At 39.3% G+C, this 25690-nt stretch overlaps 2 protein-coding genes across 2 annotated transcripts; one reads left to right on the top strand and one right to left on the bottom strand.

Annotated features, from left to right (window-relative positions):
- The first annotated feature begins 18021 nt into the window (after positions 1-18021).
- LOC141815967 (L-type lectin-domain containing receptor kinase SIT2-like) lies at positions 18022-20215 on the top strand. Its single transcript, XM_074703824.1, has one exon. The coding sequence runs from the start codon at positions 18054-18056 to the stop codon at positions 20037-20039; it is 1986 nt and encodes a 661-aa protein (XP_074559925.1). The 5' UTR covers positions 18022-18053; the 3' UTR covers positions 20040-20215.
- A 959-nt stretch (positions 20216-21174) lies between these two features.
- Positions 21175-25407, bottom strand: LOC141815965 (ras-related protein Rab5A-like). Its single transcript, XM_074703823.1, has 7 exons — positions 25258-25407; positions 24713-24790; positions 24444-24611; positions 23781-23829; positions 23120-23193; positions 21602-21695; positions 21175-21468 (listed from the first exon to the last, which is right to left on the bottom strand). The coding sequence occupies exons 1-7, from the start codon at positions 25297-25299 to the stop codon at positions 21362-21364; spliced, it is 612 nt and encodes a 203-aa protein (XP_074559924.1). The 5' UTR covers positions 25300-25407; the 3' UTR covers positions 21175-21361.
- Positions 25408-25690: the final 283 nt, after the last annotated feature.

Below are 25690 nucleotides of genomic sequence, written 5' to 3'. Positions count from 1 at the left end.
TTAGAATAATATTAAGTGTTGATAGAGAACTCGGGTTATAAGTTATGGTACACAGGGAAGAGTAAAACAAGAAATGGAGTTGGTGTTATTGTAGATAGTTCGTTAAAGGATGAAGTTGTAGGAGTAAATAGAAAGGGGGATAGAATTATAGCTCTCAAAATAGTAGTGGAGAAAGACACTATAAATGTAATTAGTGTATATGCACCTCAAGCAGGATTAGATGAAAATACCAAATCAAGGTTTTGGGATGACCTAGATGAAGTATTACAAAATATTCCATCAAATGAAATGATTTTAATAGGAGGTGATCTAAATGGACATGTTGGAGTGAAAAATGAGGAATATGAGAGGGTGCATGGGGATTATGGGTTTGGAACAAGAAATGAGGAAGGTAAAACTATACTGGATTTTGCGATAGCATATGATCTTATACTAGCTAATACGTTTTTTAAGAAAAGAGAAGAACACTTGATCACATTTAAAAGCGGGAATAATAAATCGCAAATTGACTTTCTTATGGTTAGGAAGAGGGATAGAAAGATTTGTAAAGATTGTAAGGTCATTCCTGGAGAAAGTTTAACTACCCAACATAGGTTAGTAGTATTGGATATACGTCTTAAGCATAATATCCATAAAAAGAAAATATCCACTACTCCTAGAATTAAGTGGTGGAAGTTGAAGGATGAGAAACAAAACATATTTAAGGAGAAGGTAGAAGGACAAGTATTAGGTGAAGTATACGGTGACCCTACTACGACATGGGATAAAATGGTATCAAAGTTGAAAATAATAGCCAAGAGTATACTCGGCGAGTCAAAGGGGCATGTACCACCAAGTAAAGAATCTTGGTGGTGGAATGAGAAAGTACAGGAAAAAGTGAAGGAAAAACGAATAGCCTATAAGAAATTATATATTTGCAAGAATGAAGAAAATTTAAAAAAATATACATTAGCTAAGAAAGAGGCTAAAAAAGCAGTGAATGAAGCTAAAAATACAACTTTTGAGCAGTTATATCGAAAATTGGATACAAAAGAAGGAGAAAAAGACATTTATAAAATAGCTAAAGTGAGAGAGAGGAAGACAAAAGATATTAGCCAAATAAGATGTATTAAAGATGAATGCAATAGGGTATTAGTAAATGATGGAGAAATAAAAGAGCGGTGGAAGAGGTATTTTCATCAACTTTTTAATGAAGGTGTAGGTGATCAACTTAACTTAGGTAATTTAAGCAGGTCAAATGAGTATAGAAATTTAAATTTTTACCGTAGAATTCAAATTTCAGAAGTAGAACAAGCTTTAAACGGAATGAAAAATGGAAAAGCCGTTGGACCAGATGATATCCCGATAGAGGTATGGAAGTGCCTAGGGAAACAAGGTATTGAATGGCTTACAAAATTATTTAACATGATATTGAAAACAAAGAAAATGTCAGATCAATGGAGAGTAAGTACTCTAATTCCCTTATATAAGAATAAGGGGGACGTACAAAATTGTGCAAATTATAGGGGCATTAAATTAATGAGTCATACCATGAAACTTTGGGAAAGAGTAATAGAAAAACGATTAAGGAAAGAGACTATGGTCACCGAAAATCAATTTGGGTTTATGCCTGGTAGGTCGACAATAGAAGCTATACATCTTCTCAGGCAACTAATTGAAAAGTATCGGGGGCAAAAGCAAGATCTACATATGATATTTGTTGATTTAGAAAAAGCTTATGATAGAGTCCCAAGGGAAATTATATGGAGAATTCTAGAAAAGAGGGGTGTTAGCGTAGTATATATTGACCTAATTAAGGATATGTATGAGGAAGTAACGACTAGAGTGAAGACTTCAGGCGGATTAACTGAAGCATTTCCAATAAAGATAGGGTTACATCAAGGGTCAGCTCTAAGTCCTTATCTTTTTACACTAATCATGGATGAACTTACTGGACACATTCAAGATACCGTACCATGGTGCATGTTGTTTGCAGATGATATTGTATTGGTAGATGAGACACGTGAGGGAGTAAATGCTAAATTAGAATCTTGGCGAGAAACACTAGAAGAGAAAGGTTTTAGGCTTAGTAGAGTAAAGACAGAATATATGGAATTTAAGTTTAGCAATATTGAACGTAATGAGACAAGTATTAAAATAGGAGATGATGAGTTGTCTGGAACTGAGAGTTTTAAATATTTAGGATCATTTTTGCAAGCCGATGGAGGGATTGAGAGAGATGTCTTACATAGAATACAAACAGGATGGTTGAAGTGGAGGAGAGCATCAGGTGTTTTATGTGATCGTAAAGTGCCTCTAAAACTTAAAGGAAAGTTCTATAAAACGGCAATTAGACCTGCCATGTTATATGGCGCTGAATGTTGGGCTATGACTCGAGCACATGAGCAAAAGATGAGAGTTGCGGAGATGAGGATGTTAAGATGGATGTGTGGACATACGAAGATGGACAGAATAAGAAATGAGAGCATTAGAGAGAAAGTTGGAGTTGCATCTATTGAGGGAAAACTCCGTGAGACACGTTTAAGGTGGTACGGACATGTACTTAGACGACCGATAAATGCTCCAGTTAGGCGGTGTGAAACTATGACAAATACGCATATCAAACGAGGGCGAGGTAGACCAAAAAAGACTTGGTTAGCAACAATAAAACAAGATAAAATTTATTTAAATATAAATGATGATATAATAGGAGATAGAGCTCAATGGCGTAAAAGGATCCATATAGCCGACCCCACTTAGTGGGATAAGGCTTGGTTGTTGTTGTTGTTGTTGTTGTACCCAGCGTCTGGCGACGCAGGATTTTGAAGATCGAAGGAGCTATGACCGTGATTCTGATTCCGCATCCACCTTTGACAATCCTTACCACCACCCCGATAAGGTCGCGAATCGTCAAAGTCGAGAAGAACGGTATGTAGACTTCGTTTTCGAGTTGATCTACCTGAGTTTTCAGGAACTTTACAAGCAGAAGGATTCGTTGATTGACTCAACGAAATAGAAAGGATTTTTTACTACAAGGAGGTACCCGATCGGATGAAGGTCAAGTTGGTTGCCATCTGATTCAAGGGTCGAGCATCCGCATGGTGGGAACAACTACGACGCTCACGAGAAAGACAAGGCAAGCCCAAGATCACCGATTGGGAAAAGATGAAGAAAAAGATGAGAGCTCAGTTCCTTCCTTTCGGCTACTCTCAAACTCTGTTTCAACGACTTCACTTATTGAGGCAGGGTGCGAGATCGGTCGATGAATATACGGAAGAGTTCTACCAGTTGATTGCCCGAAACGACCTCTCGGAGACCGAGGAGCAGATGGTGGCACGATACTTGGGGGGGATTGCGCCAGCCCTTGCAGGATGCCCTCAGTCTTCATTCATTGTGGACCGTTTCAGAGGCATACCAGCGTGCGCTGGCCGTGGAAAAACAGCACAACCGGAAGCCGATAGTCAGAGGTGACCAAAACAGCCGATCCCGCCCTCAAGACTCACGTCCTTCACGTCAACAACCACAACAGAAGCCATCACAGGTTAATTCTAAATCTATTACATGTTATCGTTGTGGTGAACAGGGTCATAGGGCCAACGAGTGCAGGACGCCTGCTCCTGCTCCTACTAATCAGAAGGGCAAAAATTTATTAATCGAAGAAGACGAGGACGATAAGAAGGAGACAATCAGAGAACCTGTGTACGATGAGGATGAACCTGACGAGGTGCTTTATGGCGATGGTCAGGAAACTTTAGTTGTTCGCAAGAGTCTACTCACTCCAAAGGACAATTCGAAAGATGACTGGTTGAGAACCAATATCTTCCACACCACTTGCACTGTTGCTGATAAAGTATGCAAGATGATCATTGATAGCGGCAGTTGTAAGAACGTTGTGTCCGATGAAGCTGTCCGAAAATTACAATTGAAAACGGACCATCATCCGAAGCATACAGGTTATCATGGTTGAACAAAGACACTGAGGTAACCGTAGATATGTTGGGTTTTACGGGCCGCAAAAACTGCTCTTTTGCGTTGCGGAAACCCCGGAACCCATGCCACGGATCCGTGCGAAGAAACAAAAAATTTACTTGTACATGGTTTTCTACCTAGATCTACATTAGATCTACGAGTTTAAGGACCTTTACCCTCGATGCGTGCCCTTCGCGTATCCCGCTCGTCCAAAAGATGGTCGGATCTCGAGAGCGTCAAGTGCCGCTCCTCTATTGGTATCCACACGGACAAGGAGTGGAGAACCGAAAGCTTAGAGTGTGCTAGCACTCCTTCTTAGTTTCGGCAAGGCTTGGAGAGGAGAGGAGAAGAGAAGAAGTTCTCTAAGGGAGAAGAGAACCAAGGAAAGAGGAGAGGGGAAAAAATCTCAACGTTGAGAATGAAAAACATTCTCTTTCTCCTCTTGTGTCTTGTCACATCAAGGCTCATTCATGGCTAATTAATCACATTAAAAGCCTTAGGTTACAAATTCTAATTGTAACCCCCATGATGTGGCATCCATGATGATGTGGAGCATCACCATTGGTCACCTCTTATGCCACCTCACATCAAAGTCAAATGGTCAAGTCAAGCATTGACCATGAGGTGTCATAAGTCAAGTCAACATAGATGATGACATGACAAAAAGTCAAGTCAACATTTATGATGACATGACACAAAGTCAAGTCAAACTTGACTCCCAAAGTTCTCCTTCTCAAGTCAAGTCAAACTTGACTTCTAATTTCCCAAAGTTGATCAAATCAACTCCACTAGTCTAGTTTGGATTACACTTAACCCAACTTGATTCATCACATGAATCTAATCCTCTTGGTTCATCATATGAACCTAATCTCCACCTAATTGTCCTTTGTGTGTGACCCTATAGGCTCTTGTAACGTTGGCAATACTTCTAAACCGATTTAGAAATATAAGTAGTGAGCGGTATCTAGCAACACATCACTACTACCCAAGTTACAAGAATGTTGAGATCCAACATCACCATTGTGACTACTAATTGTGACTCTTCACAATATGTGACAATGTCCTTCTATCCTTGATATCATGATTGATCAAACCGAGGCATAGACCGTGTCATCCTCTAATCAATCTATGTCTTGAACTCCAAGTAGACTCACTACAATCAAACGAGCTCAACATCACATGTTGACTCATTTGGGCATGGTCATGCACTTTAGTGGTCTTACTCTATCAAGAACTATGATATCACTCCCGTTATATGGGAGGGATAGATCTCATCTACATCACTCACATCCCACTACATAATTTGTTACACACCCAGTAATCGCCTTTATAGTCCACCCAGTTACGGGTGACGTTTGACGAAGCCAAAGTATGCAACTCCTTATGTTGGGAATCATGGTGACTTCAGGTCCAAGGACTAATAGTCATACTAATAGCCACATGAGAAAGTATATGACACTCATATAACGATCCATGATACTTTTTCATGGCGGGTCATTCAGTATACATTCTCCAATGCATACCCATGTGTCAACTTGATATCTCATATCCATGACTTGTGAGATCAAGTCATCATGTTGACCTACATGCTAGTCTCGTCGCATTAACATTGTCCTTGAATGTTAATACTTGACTAGGAATAATTTAGAGTAGTGTTCTCTATATCATCTCACTATCGATTCAATCAATCGATTGATATAGATACGAACGATCTACTCAAGGACATTATTATACTTAGTTATATGGCACGAATATCAAGTAAGTATAATAACCACAATAAAATGCCTTTATAAAATAGAAATATGATACAATGAGTCCATACAACAATCATCAAATGATTGGCTCTAGGGCTCTCACTAACAATGCTCTCACTAACAAGATAGACGATGCCTTGTATCATTCTCTATTGGTAGCAAATATTTCGATAATACTTGGTGTGATGTGGTGGCTATGGATGCATGTCATATATTGTTGGGTCGGCCTTGGCAGTATGATCGCAATGTTATTCACGATGGGCGAAAGAATACCTATATTGTGCACATTAAGGGCAAGAAGATCATATTAGCGCCACAACGGGAAAGAACTACTTCAATACCGCAATCAAGAATACTAACTTGCTATCTGTTTCCAAATTTATAGATGAGATGGAGTCTGGAGATGTAGTATACGCTTTGCTGCCTTGTCGAAACGAGGCCACGATCGTTGACGTGACCTTACCCGCAGAAGTACAACACCTACTAGCAGATTTTGCCGAGCTGATGCCAGAGGACTTTCCGACTGGTCTACCACCTATGAGAGATATCCAGCACCAAATTGATCTCATTCCAGGGTCGAGTCTGCTCAATCGACCTGCATATCGCCTCAGTCCTAAGGAGGCTGAAGAATTACAGCGACAGGTGGTGGATTTACTAGAAAGGGGTTATATCCGTGAGAGCATGAGCCCCTGTGCAGTTCCTACTCTACTGGTGCCAAAGAAAGATGGATCATGGCGTATGTGCGTCAACAGTCGAGCCATCAACAAGATTACTGTTAAGTACAGATTTCCAATTCCTCGCTTAGATGACATGTTGGATCAGCTATCCGGTTCTAGGGTCTTCTCCAAAATAGACCTTAAAAGCGGATACCACCAGATCAGGATACGACCGGGAGATGAATGGAAGACGGCTTTTAAAACACCACATGGATTATACGAGTGGATGGTCATGCCTTTTGGGTTGTCGAACGCTCCTAGTAACTTCATGAGATTTATGCATCAGATCTTACGGCCTTTTATGGGTAAATTTGTGGTAGTCTACTTCGATGACATTCTCATCTATAGTTCGACGTGGGCATTGCACCTTGATCACCTCCGTACTGTTTTTGAAAAATTGAAGATGGAGCGTCTATATGTCAACAGGAAGAAGTGTTCTTTTTTTACTACATCGGTATCTTTTCTTGGTTTTATTGTCTCTACTGACGGTGTTCACGCAGATCCAACAAAGATAGATGCAATCGTGGAGTGGCCTCAACCAAGGACTTTGCATGATGTTAGGAGTTTCCATGGGTTGGCTTCTTTCTACCGCCGGTTCATCAAAAACTTTAGCACTTTGATTGCTCCCATCACGGAGTGTCTTAAGGGTCGTGATTTCAAGTGGTCTGAAGAAGCAGAGCTAGTTTTCAACTAGTCAAGCAGAAGATGACGGAGGCACCGGTGCTTACACTTCCTGATTTTGATCGTTTGTTTGAGGTGAATTGTGATGCATCCGACATTGGTATCGGGGGTGTACTGAGTCAGTCTGGACGCCCCGTTGCTTTCTTCAGTGAGAAACTGTCCGAATCCAAGAAAAATTATTCTACCTACGATTTGGAATTCTATGCCATTGTTCAATCCTTGAAGCACTGGCGTCACTACCTCATCCAGAAAGAGTTCATTCTGTTCACTGATCACGAAGCCCTAAAGTACATCAATGGCCAACACAAGTTGAGTAGGCGGCATGCAAAGTGGGTGGCTTATTTATAGGAATTCACCTTTTCACTGAGACATCAAGCAGGAAGCCTGAACCGCGTTGCAGATGCCCTGAGTCGTCGCTATTCATTACTTACCACTATGAGCACCAAGGTTGCCGGCTTTGAGATTTTCGCAGAGATGTACTCAACCGATCCTTCATTCGGGAGGATATTTCAGGAGGTACGAGAGGGTCATCGTCATGATTTTATTTTACATAATGGTTATCTGTTTCGTGGATTACAGTTGTGCATTCCAGATTGTTCATTGAGACAGCAGATTATCAGTGAACTTCATAATGAGAGACATTTTGATCGAGATAAGACACTAGCCCTCATCTCCGCAGGATTTTATTGGCCCAAGTTGACCAGTGATGTTGCTCACTTTGTAGATCGATGTTAATTATGTTTGCCAACGGTCTAAAGGGATTCTGACAAATGTCGGCTTGTACACTCCTCTACCTGTTCCTGATGCTCCTTGGTTCGATGTCAGCATGGATTTTGTGTTGGGTCTACCTCGCACCCAACGGGCTTCAGATTCTATTCTAGTTGTGGATGATCGATTTTCTAAGATGACACATTTTATAGCCTGCAGGAAGACTATGGATGCTGTCCGGATTGCCCATCTTTACTTCAAGGAGATCGTGCGTTTACATGGTGTTCCTAGATCTATGACTTCAGATCGAGATACAAAGTTCATCAGTCAATTTTGGAAGAGCTTGTGGGGAAAATTGGGAACACAACTGAACTTTAGCAATGCCTATCACCCCCAAACAGATGGTCAGACCGAGGTGGTGAATCGAAGTTTGGGTAATCTTCTGAGGTGTCTGACAGGAACTAAATCGAAGCAATGGGATTTGGCTCTACCTCAAGCAGAATTTGCTTATAATCGGTCAAGAAATAGGACCACAGGTTTCAGTCCTTTTGAGATTGTCTATGGGCGGAACTCATCTGGTGTGTTGGATTTGGCCCCTATTCCCCGTATAGGACGAACTTGTCCTAAAGCAGGAGAGATGTCAGAGTATCTTCGGGGCATTCAAGAGAAAGTGAAACTGGCTATTCATGACAGCAATACGAAGTATAAGACTCAGGTCGACAAACATCGTCGTCAGGTACTTTTTGATGTGGGTGATTATGTTTGGGCAGTTCTGACTCGTGATCGTTTCCCGGCTGGCGATTATAATAAACTCAAGGATCGAAAGATTGGACCATGTGAAATACTACAGAAGATCAATGATAATGCATACAGGTTACGCCTTCCGAGTCACTTGAAGACATTCGACGTTTTTAATGTGAAGCATTTGAGTCCGTGTTCAGAGGATGCTGATGATACTTCTATGAACTCGAGGACGAGTTCTTTTCAACTTGGGGCGACTGATGCAGGAGGATTTGAAGATTTTTAATTTTTTTTATTTTTAGTAATTTTCAGAATTTTTGGTATTTAGAATAATTTTGAAAAGTTCTAGTTTTTTTTTATTTTTTTAAATCCGTTTAGGATTTTGAGTTTGTTAAAAAAAATTTCCTTTTTATTAGGAATCTTTCTTTTCGAGTTTGTTAAGAAATTTTCCTTTTTATTAGGAATCTTTCTTTTCAAGTTTGTTAAAAAATTTTCTTTTTTTTTTTAGGAATCTTTCTTAGGGTCTAAGTCTATATAAACATCTTATAAGTTGATGTTTAGGAGGCAGTTTGGTTGATTAATAAAATTTTTCTTTTTTGGCAAAAACCCTAGAAGCAGCGTCGTCGCAGCCTTCTACCCGTTTTTTCCAATTTCTCAAACTTGTTCTCTTCTCAATTCTCCTCCAATCTTCCGCCTCCAGAATAATCGCTATTCTGCCCGGCGTCAACTTTCCTCTTAAACTTTCAACTAAAAGTATCCGCACCATGCCCCACTTGATCTTGTTCTTCTCATGCCAAGTGTTTGGTCATCTTTGACCTATTTGTACTTTCCTCACCATATGTCAACTCCCCATTAGTCTTCCAGTCATTAGATGTTTGATCAATCGTGACCCACCTAAACTTTCTTTTGCATGTCAAGTGTCCGATCAATCATGACCCACTTGGACTTCTCTACTATCAAATATCCAATCAATTTTGACCTATCTATCTGTTCTTCACCATCAAGTATCTGGCTAATATTGATCTACTTGATTCTTCCTTTACCATCTTGATCAAGCACCATATTAATCAACATCTACATACTATATTAGTCAAATTCTATAATATTTGTCAAACATCGAAACTCTCTAATTGAGTCAACTTAAGCTTAGTCAACTTGGTCAATCTTGATCCGAAATCGATTACACCAATAAAATATGGAATCATTTTGCTTTAACCCGATTTATCAATTATGACTGAAACTAGCATAACATGATTAAAATAAGAGTATTATTATTTTCGGAATAAGAAATGACATTAGAAAAATCTGATCAATATGGGATGAATATTAGCGATGAATATTTTTCATATCAAAATTACAACAAATTTAGTGATGAAATATATTTTTGTCACTAATTTATGATAAATTTTGTGATGAAAATTACTTTGTTGCAAAACTAGCAACATATTGAATTTGTCATAAATTTTATTGTAAAAAATATTTTTGTTGCTAAATTCGTCGTAAAATAGCAACGAAAATATGTTTCATCGCTAATTTGTGAAGAATAAAATATTCATAGTAAATTTAGCAATGAAAAATAAAATCATCGTTAATTCGACGACGGATGAATTATTCGTCGCGAATGCAGGATGAAATATTAATTCGTCGCATTTAAATTGACGATGAAACCTAGATTCGTTGCCAATTTAGCAACAAAACATAGATTCGTCGCCAATTTGGCGATGAAATTAAAGTTTTATCATCAAATTGGCAACGAAATTTTATTCGTCGTCAATTTGACAACGAATTTGATTTCGTCATCAAATTTAGGACAAACCCTAAATCTGTCGATCGCAATCGCCGTCGATGCGCCAATTGTTGAATTTTTTCAATGAACGAAGCCCTTCGTCACCTCTAATATTCTCCCTCTCTCCTCCTTATTGCGTCTCTCCCGTGGAGCTAGATCGTCTCTCCCCCCTCCCCACTTATTACCGGTGACTCGCCTCGAGCTAGGTGTCAGATCATCGGCCCCTGCTGGCCAAGGGCCAACGACCGCGACTCGCTGACTTCTGGTCAGGGGTCATTCGATGTGAGTCGTTGGCCGCTGGCTAGGTGTCGCGGGTTGTTGCCCGCCGCCCAACGACCACTAGCGAGGCCCAACGGCCACTGGTCGAGGCTTGGCAGCCACTGGCTGAGGCCCAGCGGTCGCTGGCCAGGGGTCGCGGGTTGCAGGCCAGTGGTCGTTGGCCAAGGTGGCAGCCTAAAGTCAGTGGTCGCCTCTGGCCGTTGGGTGGTGGCCGTTGGCCAGGGGCAGCCATCGACAATCAATGTTCATCGCTTTCCGTGGTCGCCTTTGGCCGCAGTTAGTGTTTGCCACGTTGGTCGCGGTCGATGGTCGCCGCGTTCAGTGATCACTGGCCGCAAGCTCGACTGACCAGCTGATTGCAGAAAAATTATTTGTTTATGCTAATTTTTATTATTAGGAATTATATTTTTTTATACTAATTTATAAATTTTTTAAGAAAAAATATACTTGAGAGGCAGGGCATGAGGAGACATTTAAAGAAATATAGAATAATGTTTGTGTTAAATTGTACAAAATTCTGCTATATAAATGCAGAAGAAAGAACGTAAGATCATCTTTTATCCCAGTTGATGTTTGGGATGCATGACAAATCATCTGGGCTGCAGAAAGATGACAGTCAAATTCAACGAAAGTTCGAGTCAACAGAAATACCGAGCTGGCTGACGTACCCTAGCACCGAATCCACAAAACATATAGTTGGATCTCGTTCCATCGTCGAGCATGTCATGGACTTGGTGAATTTATAATTAATAAATTTATATTAGAATTATTTAATTATCAATGATTTTATTTTAATTTAATTATATTATTTAATATTCAAGAGCATCAGCTACAATGACCTCCTACTTGTTGGGAGATTTTTACCAAGATACACAAGTCTAAAGATGACACATTTGTCGATCCTCGATCCTAGACATTACACATAACAATTTAAAATTTAAACTTATTTAATTGTTAATAATGATTAACTTTTCTAATTTATATCTTATATAAATTTATTTTTTAATAGAATGAAATGACTGTCAGAGTTGCATAGGCGTCTCAGTCTGATAGAGAAGGAGATGAGATACAGACTCTCTCTACTGACCCAGTAAATGAGATCTATTATGATGTGGTCGGTGGAAAGAAGAAGAGCTCCACTCTTTACGGTCTTGAGTCCCAAGCGAGGGTCATTTATGATAGTATGATGTCTCCTAAGGTCAGGAGTCATCCCAGCGAATCATTTACTAGGGTAGAAGAATCATTTACTACGTCTCTAGACTGGCACATAGTTACTTTTGGAACACCATGTGGTTGTAAAATAGGAAGGAGAAGAATCATTAAGAAAGATTAGATAATATTCGAGAGACAGGTAATTGATAAACCTACACCCTTCAGGTCCTATGATAGTCACCCTTAAGGTCTAGGACCTAATCTCAGCACTCACTCGGCATCACGCACTGATCCCATCTCGGCCTCGAGTCTCGACCTCGAGTTTCGATCTCGGCATTTGATAAGTAGCATTTTGACCGGGTTAATTAGGATTATATTGGGCTATTTTTGATCATATTTCATATTATAAATTAGATTTTGGGCTATTTCTTTATCTTGGATGAATTTTTAATCTTTATTCTATTTTTTTATTAATTTATAAAAATTTATGAATATTAATTTGTTGTATTTTATTTTGCAGGAAATTAGGATAAAGAAAATAATATTTGGAGGTCCAATTTGGAAGAAAAAAATCAATCCTAGTTTGAGTTGGGCTCAAATCGGATTCAATTTGGCTCAACCAGGTTTAGATTGGACTCAATCCGACCCATTTCAACTCAATTTGACCCATTTCAGCCTGGTCCAATTTAATTAAGCCCGGTTCAACTCGGTTCAATTGGCACTTGGTTCACGCGCTGGTTAAAAGGGCGAAATCGACTCAAAAGCAAGGGGGTTCGATCGCGAAGGTCTTGTAGCTTCTCATCTTCTCCATCGCGATTCACAGCTGAGCTCCCATTGCCTCCATCATCCCCTATCTCCATTCATCTTCTTCCCGACCAGCTACAAAACAGAGGTGGCAGCAGCTCCAGTCGACGAGCGTCAACACCACCACAGAAGCGTCTCACTATGAGCTCCAGCGAGATTCTTCTTCTTCCTCTATCGACTGTGCTCCGCTCGCTGTGAGCAATTTGTTCCAACGAGTGGCCGCCGGCGATAGCACCGTCCTTCGCATCCATAGAAGAGCCGAGTGGTAGTCGGTCCTTGTCAACAATTTGTAGCGGGGAATCAACCGGTCCCTGTCTGTGATTTGCAGCAGGGGACCTCCGGTCATCTTCGACCTCCGCCAGTCACCGGAAAAGGGCAGGTAAGGGAGTTTTTAATCTTTGTTTTCTGATGCTTTTGTCTGTGATTTACAGCAGTGGCTTGAGATGGCAGAGGCTGAGATTCTCGTCTCATGTGTCTTCTCCGATCATGCTCCGTCGTGAGCGATTTGCTCCGGTGCGACCCATCTTCTGTTGGCGCAAAATCAATCTGAATGGTGCTATTCCTCTGTTCGATGCTGATCCGAGACCATCCATCAACCTTCCACCATCTGGATCTCTTCTCCTCTCAGTTTGGTGTCGATATCGATTGAGGGAAGAAACTAATCTCTAACCCTACCTTGATTTCCATTGATTGTTTCTGGTAATTATGTTGTTTGATTTCATCTTAAACCCCCCCCCCCCCCCCCCCCCCCCCCCCCCCCCACTCCCCATGAATTAACTGTTTCCTAACTTTAACATTGATTCTTAACCTTAACTCTATTCTAATCATAACCCTAACCCTAACTTTAACCCTAATTTCTAACCTAGCTTATGAATTTCTTGGGTTGTGTTGTTTGGTTAGCATGAATGAATCAAAACTCCTTTCTCTTTTGTTTGATGTTGTTCAGTTGATGTGTGATTTAGAATGATGAATGGTGAATGACTGTTAGAACTCAATTTTGGTTAATGTCACAGAATCAATCTTATAACTTCTGTTGAATTTGAATTGTTGGTTACATGAACATGTTATTCGGTTGTTTGGAATGTTAATCATTTTGAAGGTGAAGCTAGGCCCGGTTGTGTATGATTGATAAACTGAAATGTTGAACTTGTGTTAACAATGATTCAATTGTGTTGAGAGTTGAGTTGTTGTTGTTGTGGTGAATTTGTGTTGAACATGTTCAAATTGTGTTGTAATATAACTTCTAAGCTGAATGAATTGGTTGTTGTTGTAATGCTTGAATAGGATCAAGTTTATTATGTTTGCCAATTGTAATATGAGCAGAATTCATGTTGTAAGGTTTATGTTGGTTGAGAGATATTGTATGAAGATGTATGTTGTATGTTAAGTTATTGTATATTGTATGCTTCGGAACTCAGGTTGTAGGTTATACAAACGAAAGCATATTGTATGTTGAATTTGTTGTATGAATGGAATTCATGTAATAAGTTCTTATTATTGTAAATGAAACAAGTCGTTGAGTAATTGTATGTTATATGAATGTTGTTGTTGAACTAGTTCATGTTAGGGTTATATCAGTGAATGATTGTTGTGGTTGTCATGGATTGAATAATGAACATGTTCTTGCTTTTGTAAAGTTGTTGTATTTTATGTGAAATAGAATTAATATTGTAATTAGGTGTATGATTGGTTGTAGTTTGTAGGATTTAATTGTGAATAAATAGATTTTTATGGATAGATAGGAATGAATAATGATGATTAACAAATAAAAACCTTGCACCATGTGTCTAGGATAAACTTCTATCATTGAGTCCATGAGAGATGACCCGGACCTCTACTATATTACTTGAGTGATAAATAAGGGTTTGGATAATTATAAATATTTAATTTTAAAATTGACACATTAGCACTCACTCGGCATCACACGTCGATCTCATCTCGGCCTCGAGTCTCGACCTCGAGTTCCAGTCTCGGCACTCACTTGTCAATTGTCATCACACGCTAACCCCATCTCGGCCTAGAGTCTCGACCTCGAGTTTCGATTTCGGCACTCACTCAACATCACACGTCGACTCCATCTCAGCCTAGAGTCTCGACCTCGAGTTTCGATCTCGGCACTCACTCGACATCACATGTCGACCCCATCTCGATCTTGAGTCTCGACCTCGAGTTTCAGTGTCGGCACTCACTTGGCATCATGCACCGACCCCACTCGGCCTCGAGTGTCAACCTCAAGAGTCAGTCGGCCAACACAATGAGAAGTTTCTTCAAGAAAAAAAAAGAAAATATCCCCAAAGGACACGGCTGATTAGAATCTTTCTAAATTAAAATTGAAATGGATATTTCAGAATATTTCCTAAACGGATGTTAGTATTTTGAAAATCGACTTTATAAAAGGTTGCTCACACCTATGGGCACATAATCGCACACATCAATCCTAATTTCACTAAGTCATTAAACTTCTTCCTCACGCAAAATCTTAATTTGAGCGTCGGAGTGGCTTGCCGGGACCCACCCCCAGCGTTATTCTAACTTTCTTTTTTAGTATTTTTTAAGTTCCTTTATCTTTCTTGGCAGCTATCTTCAAGGAGTGTGTACATCAGCAATTCGTGAATCGATGGCTTAATCATCCACGGTGTATTGGCTAGAACATGTTTGTATTATCAAAATCATCGTTTGTGATTATTTATGATTATAGTTGTTAATGTAAACAGGGAATATATGAAAATAGATAATTGCTGTGAAAAGATACATATATTAGCGATGAAATTTTTAATATTCTATCAGTAAATAGCGACAAAAATTCAATTCCATCGCTAACTTTAGTGATGGAATTAAATATTCATCGCTAGATAGGGACGAAACAGTGCATTCCATTTATGGTCTTAGCTAATAAGCGATGGATATTAAATTTCCGTCGTTAAATTTAATGATGAAAATTTAATTCCGTCACTAATATTAATGATGACTATTTAATATTCTGTGATTAAATTTAGTGACGGATATTTAATATCCGTTGCTATTTAGCGATGAAAATTTAATTCTGTTGCTAAATAATATCAGTGATTAAATTTTTAAAAATGAGAAAAATTCATTGGTAATTGATCGTTAATAACGTTTTTAACGACGGAGATTAGCAATAAAATTTTTGATCGCTAATGCTGAATATTATTATAGCGTATGTAATTTCATATTTTACTTTCAATTAGATTTAGTTCCACTAAAGTTTTTTTTTAAAAGGAAAACGTCCCTCATTATTATTTTCATAGAAAAATATTCTTTTTCTAAGAAAAGTTAAACCACCTTAGTATATTTTTTTATCCTAAATATTTTTATTTTAGCACAATTAGTTTTTGATCATCAAATCGTCTAATACATTACATGCTCTGACACACGCACTTCCATCTATATTTCATAACTGATGTAATTGTGCAATATGTTAATTGGAATAGTTATAAAATCGTAATTACTATAACTATATATTTAATTATATAAGATAATAATTTTTGATTTGGGTTAAATCAAAAGACGTATAATATATTAAATCGAAACTCATTTAAAAATTTTTGATATATGTGTTATGGTTCAATCTGAGTAAAAGATTATGACCTCTCAAAAATTATTCAGCATACAAGTTGTAGCAGCTATGATTTCGTAGCTGCTAATCGTAGCTGCTACAACTATGTGGCAACTCAATTATAGCAACTATGAAATCTTAACGGCTATAACTATAAATTCAACTTTAAGAAGTCATAATTTTTTATTTTGGTTAAATTATGAAACACATAATATATCAAATCGAAACTCGTTTAGAGATCTTTGATTTGATATATTCAGGGGCGGAGGCAGGTTTCCACGAGAGGGGGGGCCACATTTTGGGGCGGGCGTTCGATGGGGGGGGGGGGGGCTAGTTCCAATTTAAAATTTTTTTTATAAAGATAAACTTAATGAAAATCAAAAAGCTGGGGGGCGGTGGCCCCTACTTGCCCTCCATGTGGCTCCGCCCCTGGATATATTATATTTCATGGTTCAATCCGAGTCAAAAGTTATGGTCTTTAAAAATTTACTTAGTATACACATTGTGACAGCTACGAAATCATAACTACTATAACTATAAGTTATAACTTTGAGAGGTCATAACTTTTGATTCTGATTGAAATATAAAATATACAATATATCAAATCGAAGCTCGTTCACATATCTTCGATTTGATATATTGTGTGTTTCATGGTTCAACTTGAATCAAAAGTTACAATCTATCAAAGTTTATCTAGTATAATATTATAGTAGTTACGATTTCATAGTTATTACAATTGTGTAATAGCTACAGTTTCGTAGCTGCTACAATGTGATCCGATTTAGGCACGCCTTATTAACTTAACGAGAACTTGTCTATTTTAGAGGTTCGGTTGAAACTCAGTCTGAAGCTAGAATAGGTAGCTCTTTCGTCTTGCATAAATGAGGTTGCAAGCTATCCAATCTCAAACAAATTCTCTTTCAATATAAATAGAGTATATTCGCGTGGCCACTCTTTTCCTGCGAGTCTCAGTTCCCTTACAGCACGTGGGATATATTCAGTTCCAAGCCAGTAAGAATAGAATCCTGTTCCAGGCCATCCAATTGCATAAGCCCTTAGTTGTCAGAAGCATACAGTGTATTGAGGGTATTTATGTCATTTATAGTGGTTGAAGAGTCCTTTTGATAAAAAATCACAATGGGACACTCCTTTAATGATTCAATCAAAATAAAAAGATATACTCTTTTGACTTGTGTCTTGTTATAATATAAATTATAATTACTTTAATTTGATCAAAATTATTATATATAGTAATTTTATATTAATTATGTTGCAGCTATCGTAACATAGGACATTATTTTTTAAAATAAGTGTCAAAACTTATAGTAATTTTGATTAGATAAAGCTGATTTACTTTGACACGATTTTTTTAAAATAAGAGTATTAGTATTTTCGGAATGAGAAATAAATTGCGGCATTATTTTTGACTTTTTTTATTTTTAAAAAAATAAGAGTGATTTAACGAGAACAATAATGAGAGATGTCCTTTTCATTTTTGTTAAAAAAAATCTCCATAGGAGACTTTCTTTCCATGACCTTCTAGCTACACGGGATACAAATGAAAAGTGAAAACGAAAACAACATCGACATTTATTGAAGAATACTGAGATATTTGTAAAGGATTCAAATAAATAAAAAATTCATATGAAATACACTATAAATATATTTATAAATCAATTATAATAATATTTAAAATAAAAATTATATTTTGAATTTAAAACGTTGAAATGTCTTCCTAAACTAAATATGAGACTTGAAGCATTCTAAAGTTGAATATGGAATAAAATCCAGGAAAAAAAATGAACACGACTTTGTTCAAATAAAGAAACAGGACTTTGTTCCTATAATCCAATCCAATCCAATCCAAATCCAACATCGATCTCCACTAGATCTCTTCAAATCCCAACATGCCGTCGATCGCCCCAAAATTCCTCAAAATCTTCTCCTTCTTCCTCCTCCTCCTCCTCCTCGACCACCGGAAATTCACAGCCTGCGGCACTTCCTTCATCTTCAACGGCTTCGGCGGCGGCGGCGGCGCCAATCTCACTCTCGACGGCCTCGCCAACGTCACCTCCGCCGGGCTCCTCATGCTCACCGACGATCGCTCGGAGCAGGCATCTGGCCGCGCGTTCTACCCTTCTCCTCTACCCTTCCACAACCAATCGTCCGCCTCCCGAATCTCCTCCTTCTCCACCACCTTCGCCGTCGGCATCATCTCCGAGTACGCCGACCTCGGCGGCCATGGCCTCGCCTTCGTCGTCTCCCCCACCACAGACTTCTCCGGCGCCCACGCCAGTAATTTCCTCGGCCTCTTCAACCGCAGCACCGACGGCGACCCTGCCAACCACCTCCTCGCCGTCGAGCTCGATACCATCGTCAACAGAGATTTCCGCGACATCAACAACAACCACGTCGGAGTCGACGTCAACGGCTTGACGTCCATCGATTCCCACCCCGCCGGTTACTACATGGACTCCACTGGAATATTCCATAATCTGAGCCTCATCGACGGGCGACCTCTGCAAATTTGGGTGGAGTACGACGGCGAGGAGATGCTAATTAACGTCACCATCGCTCCGCTCGGCATGGATAAACCGTCAAGGCCTCTGTTATCCACCAGCGTCAATCTCTCCGCCGTGTTCTTGGATTCCATGTACGTCGGATTCTCCTCGTCGGTAGGTTCAATCCAAACGGCTCATTACGTTCTCGGTTGGAGCTTTAGCCTCGCCGGAGAAGCTCAAGCTCTGGATTTGGACTTGCTGCCGTCACTTCCAACATCCAAAAAGAAATCTAAAGCTCTAGTCGTCGGGCTTCCAATAGTTTTGGCCACACTCCTAATCATCGCCGGAGTCTTTTTGCTGTTCTTGAGGCGAAGAATTAAGTACTCAGAGCTGCTCGAGGCCTGGGAGATCGAGTTCTGTCCTCACCGGATTTCTTACAGAGATTTGTTCAAGGCGACGAGAGGATTCAAGGAGAAGGAGTTGCTCGGAAAAGGTGGCTTCGGGAGTGTCTACAAAGGGGTTCTCCCGAGGTCCAAACAGGAGATCGCCGTGAAAAGGGTGTCCTCTGAGTCGAAACAGGGGATGCGGGAGTTCGTAGCAGAGATCGCCAGCCTCGGCCGGCTGCGTCACCGGAATCTCGTGCAGTTGCTGGGATACTGCCGCCGGGAAAAGGAGCTGCTTTTGGTCTACGATTACATGCCCAATGGCAGCCTCGACAAGTTCCTCTACGATTCCAGCAAACCGACTCTGAGCTGGGCGGCGCGGTTCCGGATCATCAAAGGCGTGGCGGAGGGGCTCCTCTACCTCCACGAGGACTGGGAGCAGGTGGTGGTTCACCGGGACATCAAGGCGAGCAACGTGCTGCTAGACGGCGACTGGAACGCGAGGCTAGGCGACTTCGGGATGGCGAAACTCTACGACCACGAGACCGATCCGGCGACGACGAAAATCGTCGGGACAATGGGCTATTTGGCACCGGAGCTGGTCAGCACGGGCCGTGTGACCACCGCCACCGACGTGTTCGCCTTCGGGGCGTTCTTGCTCGAGGTCGCGTGCGGCCGGCGGCCGTTCACGCTGCAGTGTCTGCTGGTCGATTGGGTGCGGGAGAATTGGCGGGCGGGGGAGATCGCGGCGGTGATTGACCGCAGGCTGGGAGAGGAGTATGCGGCGGAAGAGGTGGATCTGGTGTTGAAGCTCGGGCTGCTCTGCTCCCACCCGTTGGCGGCGGCGCGGCCCAGCATGCGGCAGGTGGTGCGATACTTGGAGAATAGCGAAGCGGCGGCGGAGCTGCCGGAATTGGCAGTGGCGCCGCAGGCTGAGTGGGAAGTTGTAACCGTCGGCGATGCGTTCGACGAGAATGCTGTCGCAGCGCTGTTAGCCGGAGGTCGATGATAAGACGGCGTCCATGTCCGTTCCCAACGATGATTTGTAATTAATAATTGTTTGATCTAGTAAGTTAGTGAGTTTGATTTGTCCCTATGGCAATGGTGTAACGGTAGGATATCCGGATTGTGATCCAGGGACTCGGAGTTCAATCTCCAGCTACGGCGTATTTGTAAGAATTTTCTTTCAAACGAAGAACGCAATAAAGAATGCTGGGCATCTGAATTGACCGATTTATCCTGATAGTCGATGGAAAACTTCCGTGGGACCGTCACTCCCGTGGATTGAGTCCATGAGACTGACTGGGATTTATCATTTTTTTTAGTGAGTTTGATTTATAATTTTTTACATAAAAGTTTTAACCGAAATTGTTAGATCAATTATAAGCTTATTTATTTTTTTTTAAATTCTATCATAAATTTTAAAAAAATGCTACGTAAATTATAAATTAAAAAAATATTTAATCATTTTAATCATCTAAAATTTTGATGAAAATCTAATATAAGATCCGTTTTAGAGTTTTAGCAGTTTTAGATTATATATGCAAATAATTAAAATCATTTTATTTTGAATTTGAATATACAAATACTTTTAAAAAGGCTTTAAATTATATATATTTAAATTTAAAATTTGAGGAAGAAATAGCCATATTATATATTTTAATTTTAATCGATACCCTAGAACAATCGATGCTCTCGGAAGATAGAGACGTCGGAGTGTGTGGGGCCTACTGTAGTGTGGGCTGGGCCAAAAGGCCGCGTCTGAGTAGAAAACTGTTACTTAAAGATCAAAGAGGTGTGCTGATTCATTTTCTTAATCTTCTTTGTTCCATCAATGCAATTCCCTCTTACAGACTCTAATTTAAACATCGAATGAGCAGAATAGATCCACACTATTGATCTTGGCACCCTCGAGGCATAGTTGAGTTAATTACAACGAAACAGACTTGCTGAAGTAAAAAGGATCGAATCTCGACGAAGCTGAAGCAATACCCTCCTCCGTCGTGGCCAACTGTAACTTCTTGATTTACTTTTCACATATGATCATGAAACCGATCGTATGGAGCTGCTAGGATGACGAATTCCATCTTTTTATTGAAGAAGTATTGATCTTGGCGCATGCATATAAAATTGGCACAGTAGAGTGATTTACAAACTGGCAAAGGAACTGATTTCTTTATAAATAGTTTGGGAACCAAATTTACAATGAATTGGTGAGCATTAACACAGACACACACAAATCACTAAAATCAAAAACTGTGTGCTTCAAAACATTTTCTCCTTAAGTCAGAGTGTTTTTTTTATAGAGAAAAAGCATTGTAATAATATTGACTAAGAAGAGCAGCAAGAAGCAGCAGCCACTGTTTTGTCATCAGGTCTGCCTGTTAGAATCATTCCTTGAGGGTTCTGTACTGGCTTCACTTGTGTTAGTCTCTTCGCTGAAACATAACCACCAAAACAAGCGTTGGTTATTTCTTATCGTCACGGAAAACCAGTAATTTCAAGCTCTATGAGAATATCCTCAAGTAGGATAAGCTCCATGCTTTGCTGATACATTGCAAAGGAACTTACCGATTTCATAGAATACATCGTTAACATTAATCGCTGTTTTGGCTGAAGTTTCCATGAGGAAAAGACCATTCTCCTGTGCGTATGTTTGGGCTTCCTGCAATTAAGTGTCGCAGTATCTTCAATATTGGAGGAAATAAAGATTTCATGGCAAGAAGATAAAAAGTTTCAAAGGTAATAGCATCTACAATAGAAACTTAGTTAATTGGAGTCCTATGGCAACATGGTGCTGAAAAATCCTCTGCTGAGAGAGACTTAGCTAACTGGAGCCTGGTTACTAGACCATTACAGGAAAGTGGTTTAAGTATTTTGAATTTGGAATTCTATAATCTAGCCCTTCCTTGTTCTTGGCGGTGGAAAGCTCTATCTGAAAAGCAACCTTGGAAAATTATCATTAATGAACTTTTTTCCATGCAAGTCACTGGACTGAGGCTGCACCAACTCGGTCTTGCATTTGGAAATACCTACTCCAAGTGAGATACTTCATTAGTCTTGGGATCAAAAGCAAGATCGATGATGGAAAAAGGAGCTACATTTTCTGGAGGGGAAATTGTACAGGTCATGTTAGACTAATGCATCAATTTCCACGGTCATTTGAACAGTGAAAAATAGAAACAATATTACTTATGAACTAAAAGAGAATCAACCTACGAATGGAATTTTCTGGTGTTATTTCAGAATCACTCTAATCAATATTTTTGGGGATTGAACTATTTTGGTAGCTATACTGCTAAAAATGCATACCATTTCTTCCTTTCCACTGACATCAGGAGCGTGTTGTATGAATCGATTTGGTATTTCATTCAGAGTTTAAATAGAAGGGAAAAATTATAACCTGGCTACACCAGAAGATCAAAACTAGAGATGTTCTACTTATGAAGAGTGTTCAGATTCAGAATGCTGAGTGTGTGAATTGTGAATGCACCTCAGAACTAGAACTCATCTTATTCCAACATTTCAGAATTTTTGCCTCAGTATTGACATGTCTGAGTAACTCGTTTCAAGTTCCTATCAATCAATGCTCTGAGATCTTATTTTATGGAATTCGGTTGTCATAGCTTCAAGGAATTAGTAAGTTTAGTTTTAACACCTTTTGTCAAGAATGGTTACGGACTGTTAGGAATCAATCTTTCCTCTATAATGGATCAATCTGCTTTCTGCTTGGATTAATCAGGTGCCTAACAGAATAGAGGAAGGATAATTGAAGCTGTAAGAAGGTCAATGTATATCATTAACTCTCAAAATTAGGAAGCATGTTTGCAAGTGTTTGTGTGGAGAAGTTCATGTTTGATCTGCCAACTTAAAATATTCCAGCTGTAATTACCAGGTATTAGACTCTGTCTTCATGCAGTACTTATATGAGTACTTTTAGGTGATACTAAATTACTCATCATCTCTTTATTTAATTCTATTTCTAAAAAATTGTTTATCAGGTGAAGCTCATTGAATTTAAGATAAGCTAAATATGTAAAGCACTAAATATCTACATGCAATGGATAAAGCACCACCAAGAAATCTTACCTCGGTGGTAACCTGTCTAGCTTCTATAAGATCAGCTTTATTACCAGCAAGAGCAATGATAGTATTTGAGCTACCTGAAACATGATAAAGTTTCTGGATATTAGATTAGTTGTTTATCGATTAAACAAAGTTATTTTCAGATCTATACTACACAATGTATATATACTTTTGAGTTTCATGAAACATCACAATGATAATAACGCTGCAAAAATAGTGCATTAATTTTATCACAGAATTTCCTCTTCCAAGTGATCTTAGTTTTCTAGATCACAAGAAGACGATTATTTATCATGATGAAAAAGACAAAATCCAGAATGTAATCCCCCTATAAAAAAGGCAGTAACTTATGCTTGAAGAACCGTTTCAATATATTATCAGAGGAAAACACACAAGGCCAACAAAAAAACTCATTAACTACTAGCCGTTGATGTTGTTTGTGCTTATGCATTTTCCTAACATAAGCTAAACGAAAGAGGAATATAAATGGCAAGCAAGAATAATTAAAAAGTGTTGGTCATTCATGAAGATCACTCAAAAAGTGATATAAAAAATGCTACAATAGCCAAACATATTGAATGATGAGAAAATGAGTCACTTAACCATTCAATCCTGAAAAATTGAAGTCTATCCACATCAACTATAAAAATGAACTAAATGCTACCTTGGGCTTGAAGTTCTTGAACCCACTTCTTTGCTCGAGTAAATGTAGCCTGCACAATGAATGACATAATGATTAACACAGAATTTGAGTTTTCTTTTGAGAATATAATCAGTGTATGTTTTTGCATTGGTTTGAACTTTGGAGATGGTAAGTTAGTGAGGAAACAATTAACATATCACAAATTCACAATTCAGATCTCTTTCCATTATGTTAGTCTTGTCATGATAGCTGGTAAATAACGTAATTAGGAGAGAAGCAACTTATATTAGCTAAATATATAATAAATGAACAAAGCTTTGATAGTCTTGTGAAGAATTGGTCTCCCAATTTTCAGATAAGAACAATATCTTCAAGCTTGCAGTTCCAATAATCACATACTTTGAACCTTCTGTTTTAGGTTTGAAGACTCATCCAAAAGATGTGATTATCTAATCTCGATAATTTGTATACTGAATTGACCACATAAACTTTTTAAATTCCTTTTCTGAAGTTAATTGAGTCAAAATTGTCTTGGTCTAGTGTTAACTAAAATGCAAAGTCATGATGAATAACCAAATCCCCTCCAAGTAAATTCTTTTGACGGCAAAAAGATAAACTCAAAAAGCACATCTTCATTCAGAATTAGGTAAAAGATAAGTTTACTTGTGATGCTATTTCACTAACCGCATTTGTTATATCGTAGACAACCACAGCAGCTGCAGCTCCTCTGTAATACATAGGGGCCAAGCTATGATACCTCTCCTGCCCAGCAGTATCCCAAATCTCAAATTTCACTGATTCACCATTGACAGAAACTACTTGCGAGAAGAATGCAGCACCTATGGTCGATTCCTGCACGATTATAATGCATAAGGTCAAGACTCTATGGTTCCTATCCGAATTCCATAACGCAGCTAGCTATAGGAAAACGAGCCACAGAATGCAATACTAACCTGGAATTCAACAAACTGGCCTTTAACAAATCGCAGTACCAGACTTGATTTTCCAGTACCAACATCCCCAAGAAGAACCTGATCAATTAAATCAGTAGTAAAAATTTATAAGACATCAAACATGACATGAAATGCACACAAACACATTAAAAAAGCAAAATTTATCTGAGAGGAAATAGTAGAATAGAACTTTCACTTAAAGGTAAAACAAAGACAAAAGGATAAATGAATACTTGGGCTGGAGTGAATTCCAGGAACCGAAAAAAAAATCTCATTTTTACCCAATATTACTATAGAATCGATAAGCAAAATTATAGAACCATGATCAATAACAAGACAAAAAAAAAATGCGAATGAATAAATAGGCGATTCGATTCATGGAAATCTTCTAACTAGGATTCAATAAAATTTCATAAATTTCGAACATCGGAAGATAAATAGCCACGGAAATCAACCTATGAATGAACATATAAGGGATTTCGGAAACACCATGCAGCCAACGACACGAAAACAAAAAAGATTGAAGAATGTGCTGAACAGATTACCAATTTCGCGTTCTTGATCTGGTTGTTTCCGGCAGCCGCCATAGTCCAAGATCGGAATCCGTCACACGCAATCCCGCACCGAGATTGCGCGAATTTCTCTCCGCGCTGGGTCGATCGCGGACGATGGGGACGACGAAGTCGTCGCGAACGACTCGGGAACTATAAGGGAATGAAAGTTCCAGTGATCCTGCGGAACAGGCAAACTCTTTTCGTGAACCGCTTCCAATCATACAATCTGGACCGTCCGTTTCACGAACCATTCCTTAATAACAGGTCGACTGGCTTCAGGTCTTGTTTAGGCACATAGAACATCCGTACCCATTTTATTTACCAGTCTTATATTGGATTCTACTAAAATATTAGGGAGGTCCCACGCGGAGCCGAGGAAACTTCTTCGAGCGCGTAGTTTCGGCACGTATAACACGGCAGTATT

Source organism: Curcuma longa, unplaced genomic scaffold (assembly GCF_044706935.1).
Source record: "Curcuma longa cultivar G26 ecotype Majalengka, Jawa Barat unplaced genomic scaffold, ITB_CL_G26_1.1 contig_13068, whole genome shotgun sequence".
Classification (NCBI taxonomy): domain Eukaryota; kingdom Viridiplantae; phylum Streptophyta; class Magnoliopsida; order Zingiberales; family Zingiberaceae; genus Curcuma; species Curcuma longa.
This window is presented reverse-complemented; position numbering and strand designations above follow the sequence as displayed.

Excerpts from the sequence above, each read along its gene's own strand:
- LOC141815965 (XM_074703823.1), bottom strand. The coding sequence starts at position 25,299 with ATGGCGGCTGCCGGAAACAACCAGATCAAGAACGCGAAATTG. Across the intron at positions 24,791-25,257 it reads AGATCAAGAACGCGAAATTG|GTTCTTCTTGGGGATGTTGG; the intron begins GTAATCTGTTCA and ends TTAATTGATCAG. Across the intron at positions 23,830-24,443 it reads TCTACGATATAACAAATGCG|GCTACATTTACTCGAGCAAA; the intron begins GTTAGTGAAATA and ends TTCATTGTGCAG.
- LOC141815967 (XM_074703824.1), top strand. The coding sequence starts at position 18,054 with ATGCCGTCGATCGCCCCAAAATTCCTCAAAATCTTCTCCTTCTTCCTC.